Source organism: Merops nubicus, unplaced genomic scaffold (assembly GCF_000691845.1).
Source record: "Merops nubicus isolate BGI_N331 unplaced genomic scaffold, ASM69184v1 scaffold7445, whole genome shotgun sequence".
In the NCBI taxonomy this organism is placed as follows: domain Eukaryota; kingdom Metazoa; phylum Chordata; class Aves; order Coraciiformes; family Meropidae; genus Merops; species Merops nubicus.
This window is the reverse complement of record NW_008608905.1, coordinates 70,951-80,063: the sequence shown is the minus strand read 5'-3', so window position 1 is coordinate 80,063 and position 9,113 is coordinate 70,951. Positions and strand designations below refer to the sequence as shown.

Genomic DNA, 9,113 nt, shown 5'->3' with positions numbered 1-9,113 from the left:
TTATGGGAGCTAGGCCGGACTCTTGGTGAGCTGTGACAGTTACAAGAGTCATATGTGAAAGAAATTTCCCTGCCATTTTTTATCAGCTGGCTTTATAGGGAAATGAGGGCTCTTCGTGTCATCATCAACTTTGTTGGTGGTTTTTTGTTGTTGTTGTAAAGACTTGCCAACACCAAAACTTCACATATTTTTAGTCCGGTCTGAAGTCTTTAACTTGTTTTGAAATTTGTATCCTGAACATCTTGCTAGGCAGTGTCAGATTGATTCGGCATGAAACTTTATTCTACTGACATTTCAGGGAGAGGGTTTAAATGTGACTTTGACATTTGAAAATAACCCACATTTTTGGTCAGAATGTGATTTTCTGCTTACTGTGTGGAGCCAGTTCATGCCCAAGGTGGGCTACATAAAGGTGAAAGAAATATAGGAGTTTGTCATCAGAGCTTCTGGAGTTAATAAAAAGGATTCTGTGAGATAGCTTTTGGGGTGTACCTGTGGGACCTCCTCTACTGGCTATTGCAACTGTTTATGTATCTGCCAAGCTTCAGCTGTTCCTCCCTCCATCCTTCTGTCCTTCCCTCCCTGTCTCACAGTAGTACCTTTAGAGTTTTGTTTTTTTTTTATTTCAGTGCCCCTATTCACAAGGATTTCCAGGTTTTTATATGTAAGAAAGATTTTTATACCTATCTGGCAGCAATAAAAACTGAGGTAAAGAGAAATCAAACATTCTTTATAGTATTAGCAAGCAAGGAGTGAGTCTGAATGTAGGACTGATACTCTGTGGCCTCTGGTGCTAGTTTAAGCCTCAAGAAAGGAATTGGATTCATGCAAGAAAATGTTTCTTACGGATTTCTCTGCTCTTACAATACTTCTGCATGTCTCCAGTTTTTTCTGTAGGTTACGGGCTTCAGTTAAGTTAAAGCAGAAACTTTCATATACTCTTATGCTAAAAAAGAAATACCATACTGGATAGGGAACAGCAGCAGAGTTACAGGTATGGTGGCTTGGAGGCAATGTCAGGCAAGAATCTGCATCTGAAAGAGTTAATGCAACTTCCTGGGCAGTTTTTGAGGTGGTTTCCGAAGACAAGGACCTTGGATTTCTTACATAGAAGTGAAGTATCTGCTGCTGGGGTCCAAAATAATGCCCTCTGTTGGGGGAAGTCAGGTAGAGGCACATGGCCTGTGCTTGAACCCAGCAGCACAGGGGTGAGCACCCGCGTGGCTTTGGAACGCTTCGCTTCTCCAGGTGCAGGGGGAAGAGGAGAACAAGTAAAACAATTACTTTCTGCCCCTTCACCAAAACTGTTTTTCAAACAGGCTGTTTCTCATCTCAAGTGAACTCTTGTTCCCCTAATGCTGCTTTTACTTTTGAATTACTGCCCTGGTGGTCTCTACTGAGACAACAAAGCTGAACTTTCCCTCTTCACAGAAAAGACTTGTATGTTACAACTGTCCTCATTAGTGCAAATAATGGCAGATCTAGGCCTGGGAAAATAGAAGCCACGGGCCACCTGCATAGTTATCCTGTTCACTCATTCATGCATTTGGCTGGCTGCAGCATTTTGTTTTACTTTGGGTCATGTTTGCTTTGCCATGCTTAAAACCTGGGGTAAAGAGGCAGGGATTATGGTGCTGACAGTCCAGCTCTATCACCCATTGCCACTAATTGGTCAGCAGCAGGGGATCTTCAGAGTGCTCTTTAACATCCTTGGCTCTCTATTTTGATAAGGGAAGCAGTTTGAAATCCATAAACACAAATGTGTTCCAGCTTATGCCTCCTGGAACCTGACCAGATGCTTAAATACCAACATCTTGATACCAGCAGTTTTGAAACCAGCGCTCCCAAGTGCAAAATCTCAGTAAAGCTAAAACCAGAGAAAAGACCTGCAAAACCAAACCTCAGACTTTGTGCAGTGTTCTTTATTTTTAATTAAAACTGCTCCTTGGTGCATTTCAGTCTACAAAACTGATTAATGAACATCTTTTTAGGACATCACCAGCTTATTTTTTTAAATGATAGTATGAGCATACTGAGAGGACACCCCCCAGCCCCCCATGTGTTAGTTTCTTCCATACATGCACAACAGCTGTATTCCCTAGACGTATACTTGAATGCTAAGTGTTTCTGTTTGGTTATTCTCAAATTTTGGCATGCAGGAGTCTGGCAGTACTAAAAAGAATCAGGATACTTGTTGAGCAAGGACCTGTGTAAGTGCCAGTATGAGACAGTGTAGAATGAGCAAGTGATGTTTTCTGCAGGAGGAGGAATAAGGGTGAAGCATGAGGGAGGACTGAATGAGTAAGAATTTACTATTCAGAAGTGTTTCTAAGTCAAACATTTTGCCATAATGGCTTTTTAAATACATATTCTTAGTGATTTGGTAGCTTGAGCTCTTACTTCTTACCTTTTTCTATTCATCTTTCTGTTTTCAGTGCTCAATTCCCATCACTGTTAAAAGAGTACCTTTTTGTACTATTGCTAGTTCACTTGCCTCATGTGGCAAGATAGGTACCTTAAATTCTGCTTTTTTAGACCTCTGTGGTTGTGTAAGTGGTTGCATTAGATTGTAAATTAAAAAGCTTGTTTATTTGTGTTTCTTTTAAAATCAAAGAAGCCTGATGAAGCAATCTTAAGTAATAAAAAAAGAACCCTTAAAAATAAGAGGAAAAACAAATCCACTGTTTTATGTAATTGACTTGAATCTCCTATTTTCACTCAAGTTATACCCAGTCTGCTTTGTAGGAGAGATTTTCTGTTCTGTGGAAGAGATTCATAGTGATTCAGCTTAGAATTAGAGTTTGGCATTAGAAGGAGCTGTGGTAGATATCCTTCTGTAGTATGGTTGTGAGCTCTGCAGTGCAAGTGTGATAACAGAACTGTCCTCAAGAGTCTTGTGTAGTATCTCCACTCTGTGAGTAAGTAAAACTTGAAGCAAAATATTTAAAGAATTTTTTTTTTTTAATATATGCTTGAAAATGTAACTTACTGTAAAATTAGTAAACCCCTCTTTTACTTGACATGTCATTGCAGTAGAACGTGGAGACCAGGTAGTTCAAGATGTTAAGTGATGTTAGATTTTTGAGAAGCATGAAAGCACAGATTCTGAACTTGACTTGTGATTGGACAGTAGTCAGTGCGAGTGGGGAAGGGGAGGGTGGGGTAACACAGACAGTGTGCATGCCACACTTAGCCACTGGGGATCAGTAAAGTACTTCTCATCCTCTCAAACCTCTATACTAAGAGATGCTTAACAGTTGGTTGTCTTTGTCCTGTTCTAGATTGTTGGAACCCTGATCCACACTCGCGACCTTCCTTTGCCAGTATCCTGGACCATCTCACTGCCATAGAAGAGTCTGGTTTCTTTGAAATGCCCAAAGATTCCTTCCACTCCCTGCAGGAAGACTGGAAACAAGAAATTCAAGAGATGTTTGATCAGCTCAGAGCCAAAGAAAAGGTAAGTAGAAAAAGACACTGAATGCTTGCACTCTCTGGGTTATAATTTTCCCATTTCATAATCCAAACAGAGATCACCATTTAGTGCATTCCAGACTTAATTTTGCACGTGCTTTATTGGAGCTTGTAGTAAATCTTGAGGATGAGTGGCTGGAAAGCTGCCTGGCAGGAAAGGACCTGGGGATGTTGATTAACAGCTGTCTGAACATGAGCCAGCAGTGCACCCAAGAAAGCCACCAGCATCCTGGCTTGTGTCAGAAATAGTGTGGCCAGCAGAACAAGGGAGGTGAGTGTTCCTCTGTCCTCAGCACTGGTGAGGCTGCACCTTGAGTACTGGGTTTGATTTTGGGCCCCTCACTACAAGAAAGACACTGAGGTGCTGGAGCAGGTCCAAAGAAGGGCAGTGAAGCTGGTGAGGGGTCTGTAGTGCAAGTCTCATGAGGAGTGGCTGAGGGAACTGGGGTTGTTTAACCTGCGGAAGAAGGAGGCTCAGGGGAGACCTTATCACCCTGTAGAACTACCTGAAAATAGGTTGTAGCGATGTGAGGGTTGGTCTCCTCTCCCGAGTAACAAGTGATAGGACAAGAGGAAGTGGCCTCAAGTTGTACCAGGGGAGATTTACATTGGATATTAGGAAAAACTTCTTCACAGAAAGGGACTGTCAAGCATTGGAGCAGGTTGCCTAGGGAGGTAAAGGAGTCATCATCCCTGGAGGTATTTAAAAGACATTGTAGATGCGGTGCTCAGGTACATGGTTTAGCGGTGGACTTGGCAGTGTTAGGTTAGTGGTTGGACCTGATGATCTTAAGGGTCTTTTTCAGATGAAATGACTCTATGAAGTCCCTGGAATCAGTGGCAGGTTATGATGCACACAAGGACCGAATCATGAGTAAACAAAACATCTGCATCCTGAGCTGCTCCTTCTAATATTGTAGTGAGCTTCCATTACACACTGTGCAAGCTGCTGAGTTGTCTTCATTATTTAATTCACCTGAGAACTATTTCACTGCTAGCATCTGAATTGAGAAGCCCAGTGGTAACTGTTAGTTACCACTAAGTAGGAGTTACACACTGTGCAAGCTGCTGAGTTGTCTTCATTATTTAATTCACCTGAGAACTATTTCACTGCTAGCATCTGAATTGAGAAGCCCAGTGGTAACTGTTGCCAGTGAAAGTAGGAGGGATGGTTTCAGCACGTATAGACTAGCAAACATGGGTTCTGTCAAGCTTTGGTTCTGTCAGGTTTGTGTTTTCCAGGTTTTGAGTACAGCCAAAGTGGACAGACTAGAGTAAACATGAGTGCTACCAGGAGGATGGTCCAACAGCTGTTATAATTGAAGTACATCTGGGTAAATAGTGGGTAACAAAAATGCCAGCAGAGATGAAAGGAATTGTAACCATCAGTCTCAAAGAGTAGAAGTGAAAAAGCTGAAGTTCTTTTCAAGCAAACTTGCTAAAGTAATAATGGTTTTTTTTTTTAGGTTCACAGTCTCTTGCCTAAAAATAGATTTTAAGCAGCCACCTTGATTTGGACTCAGTGTTGGCTTTAGGAGGCAGAAGGAAAGGAAAGGAGAGCTTGGGGCAAGAAGAGCAGTCCTACAACAATGCTTAAAACTCTTCTGTTCACATAATACAGTAGCTTTTGGGAAAAATAAAATAGCTAATAGGCTTTGCCTTGCTGCTGTTGTCCCATGGTGTAACTGTGTTGGAAGAGTTTTTAAGAACTGGAAACCAGCAAACAGAAGACCAGACAGTAGTAGCTAGGCTGCCCTCGAGTTTTGAGTGCTGTATCCCTTTGTAGCCACAGAGAAGGAGAATTTTATATTCTGTTCACCTTGTGAATAAAATGTACCAAACCTCTGTGGTGATGGGACAGGTAATAACGATGTTATTAAGAAAAAAATTAAAATCTAAACTAAAATCTATCTGAAGTTTTACATTCTACTTCAGTTTTTACCTGCTGCAGTGGAATTAGCCAGCTGGAGATAATCTGAGTGCTAAATTCTTTTGTCCTTGTGGTGAGAGGAGAGGAGTGCAGTGAGAAGACATTTTGAGATATCAAGGACAATTTTGGTTGATTCATTTTGTCAACAAGGGAAAGATTGAAAAGCTTGCCTTAGGCATCTTTGTGCCTAGGAGCAGCCCTGCTTGGTAGAAAATGATCAGAATGACCTCCTGATGATGTTTGCTTCATTCATGTTTATGTTCAAGCTGTGTTTTTTACTATTTTGTGATGCATGAGAGGGCAAGGTTAAATGATTTAAGTCAATATTGAAGTTAACATATGTACTTACTGAACAGGAAAGCAAGTACTAATTCTTTCAATGTTATGAATAAATCTTCCAAAATGTGTTCCCATATGCATAGTCCTCTTCAGTGGCTCTGGTACACATGTTCATGTCAGATATTCAGCATATTTTCTCGTGACTCTGAATTTAGGATTCAGTCAGTGCCTTTTCACAGTATCACAGAATGGTTGAGGTTGGAGGGACCTCTGGAGGTCATGTAGTCCAACAACTCCCCTACTCAAGCAGGACCACCTAGAACCAGTTGCCCAGGATTGTGTCTGGATGGCTTTTGAGTATCTCCAAGGAAGGAGACTCCAGAACCCCTCTGGGCAGCCTGTGCCAGCGCTCAGTAGCTCTCACAGTAAAAAAGTGTTTCAGAGGGCATCTCCTGTGTGTCAGTGTGTGCCCATTGCCTCTCGTCCTGTCACTGGGCACTGCTAACAAGAGCCTGGCTCCTTCCTCTTTGCACCTTTCCTCCAGGTTTTTGTATAAACTGATAAGAGCCCCCCACCCCAGCATTCTGTTCACTAGGAAAAACAGTCCCATCTCCTTCAGCCCTTCCTCACAGGAGAGATGCTCCAGTCATTTTAGCATCCTCATGGCCCTTGGTTGGACTCTGTCCAGTATATCCACATCTTTCTTGTACTGGAGAGCCCAGAACTGGACACAGGATTCCAGGTGTGGCCTCACAGGTGCTGACATCCAAATTTTAATCCTGATATGAAGGGCCTTGAATGGCAAGCATAGAAGCTCTTGTGGATTGTTTTTTGATTTCAGCTGAGCCTTTAAGCAGTGGTGCCAGCAATGGTGTGAGCACAAGTCATTGCTGCTCTACCTTCAGAACAGGTGATGTTGGCCTTAACCCACAGGTCACAAGGCAGCTTTCCATCTCTCTTATCCCCCTGCAGGAGCTGCGCACCTGGGAGGAAGAGCTGACTCGTGCTGCTGTTGAGCAGAAGAACCACGAGGAGCTGCTGCGAAGGCGGGAACAGGAGCTGGCAGAGCGTGAGATCGACATCCTGGAAAGGGAGCTCAACATCATCATCCACCAGCTGTGTCAGGAGAAGCCCAGGGTGAAGAAACGCATGGGGAAGTTCAAGAGGAGCCGGCTGAAGTTAAAAGATGGCAACCACATCAGCCTGCCTTCAGGTTGGTGACGTGTTAGACTCTGTCAGGTGAAATGGGAGGAACAGGTGAACTGGTAGATTTAGTGGCTCCTTTCCACTGAAAAGCGTTGGAACATGTTTGGGAAAAATATGCCTCTTTGGGATCAAGAGATGAAATTTGATGCTTTTGTGGCCAGCTTGCCCAGAAGTTCCAGATGTGAGGGCCAGAAGTGAATTTGAGATGTTACATGTTTGCTAATCAATGACTGTGTATGGTTCACAATAAAAATGTTGAAGTTGCAGTTAAACATGTTAATACTCAAAATGATCAGTTTAACAAAGGAGGTTCACAGAAAATTATGGAGGTTCTCGCTCTGGGAATACTTTACATTATGGTGCAGCAGAAACCATAACCTACTGGATTTCTTGGTGCAGGAATCTAAAAATTATCAAAAATATGTTGGTATTTGTGAGACTAGAGCCTTACATTGCTAGTTCATGTGTGATCTCATTAACACACAAGTGACCTCTAATACCACCCTTCTGGAAGAAACATTAAGCATTGGTGAGCTGTCAGGGAAGTCACTCTTGAGGATGAAGATGGTGGTTTTGAAAACTATTGAATCCTTAGCATTTTTGCCATGGATTCTGGATGGAGATTCAAATTTATAAGAAAAAACAAAAGCGTGGGTTTTGTAAATCACCCAAGGCTTATCTCACGGATGATGGCTTACACTATGTTCTTTTGTTTTCTGAGAGATTGGCTCTTCAGAAGAGCAATGATGATAAAATGTGCATGTTAACTACACCTTTCTTTAGGTCTGTAAACACCTATTGTTCGTGGGTCTGCTTAGCTTATGAAATGGAGAGGGAAGGTGAAAGGGATTTATGGAGGGATATACTTTTGCACAAATGTCAATCAACACATGGAGATCTCTGTGTGTATGTATCTCACACATGCACAAGATAAACCTTCATGAGTGTGAGCACACATCTTTGCTCTGAAGTGGCTGCATGTGTGACAGGGGGATTGTTCTATTAGCTTAGAACTTCATTTCTACATAGATCCTGTAAATTGTGCTCTTTGAAAGTTACCATGTATTATTATTTTTGTTTTTTCTTACACTAAAAGAAAAATTTTAACTATTTCTTCTTTTTCTTTTGCTTCTGATAAACAGATTTCCAGCATAAATTCACTGTGCAAGCTTCTCCGACGATGGATAAAAGGAAAAGCTTGATCAGTAGCTGCTCCAGCCCTCCTGCAAGTCCTACCATTATTCCCAGACTCAGGGCCATACAGTGTAAGGAGTTCAGTGTAATATTGAATTTGGGAAATGTGCAGTCTGTCAGCATGGTAGAATGACAAAATTCCATACCTAGGACAGGACTGTAAAAAAAAAAGTACTTAAAAAGTTTCTGCCCTGCATTATAGGCATTTAGAGAGAAAACTTGAGTGTGTTGGTGATGGGGGGGGAGTATCCATCCTCTTTGGAGTCCAAAACTTACTTACCCAACTTCTTGAAGTACTGTTGTTTGATTGCATAGAAAATAATGACAAAATTCCATACCTAGGACAGGACTGTAAAAAAAAAAGTACTTAAAAAGTTTCTGCCCTGCATTATAGGCATTTAGAGAGAAAACTTGAGTGTGTTGGTGATGGGGGGGTGTATCCATCTTCTTTGGAGTCAAAAACTTACCCAAGTTCTTGAAGTACTGTTGTTTGATTGCGTAGAAAATATGTTCCTTAGGTGTACAGGTGATTTTTTAAAAGTATTAATTTGCAGAATAGATCTGTGAAATGTTAGCTAAGTTAATGTGAAATGTGGACTAAGTTTCTATTGAAAGGAGAGAAAAACAAGGGTTCTTGTCATGAAAATAGTGTTCCTGCAATAAAACAGAATTAGGCAGACAAGCATGTAGTAGAAGTTTGGAAGGGATGTTAATTAATGTGTAGTGCTGTATTGGATGTCATGACTCTTGTGTGTCTGGTATCAAACTGGTGCTTTTAAAACAAACCAGTCACATATGTCATGTATGACAGGGGGATTGTTCCAACCAGTGGTGGAATAAAGCTCTAAAGCCTATCTACTAATTTTGAAGGGATCTGGGTGTTAGATCTGTGTTGATAAATGGTCAGAATTACGGGCAAGAAGCCTGAATGATATTTTCACTACTATTCCTGTTCTGGCCTGTGTTATTCTTTATGTTGCTGTGGAACCACTCTTTAATTTGTGTATCTGTTTCTCTGTTCTGTTTTCCACTG

The 9,113-nt window shown here is 41.6% G+C and overlaps 1 protein-coding gene across 1 annotated transcript in view; it reads left to right on the top strand.

Moving 5' to 3' along the window:
* LOC103773052 (mitogen-activated protein kinase kinase kinase 9-like) overlaps nucleotides 1–9,113 on the top strand; it is a 44,831-nt gene that overhangs the window by 28,057 nt on the left and 7,661 nt on the right. Inside the window, exons 4-6 of the mRNA XM_008940403.1 lie at nucleotides 3,282–3,457; nucleotides 6,653–6,893; nucleotides 8,029–8,154. Of these exons, the coding sequence (XP_008938651.1) occupies nucleotides 3,282–3,457; nucleotides 6,653–6,893; nucleotides 8,029–8,154 (543 nt within the window). The remainder of the gene's footprint in view (nucleotides 1–3,281; nucleotides 3,458–6,652; nucleotides 6,894–8,028; nucleotides 8,155–9,113) is intronic.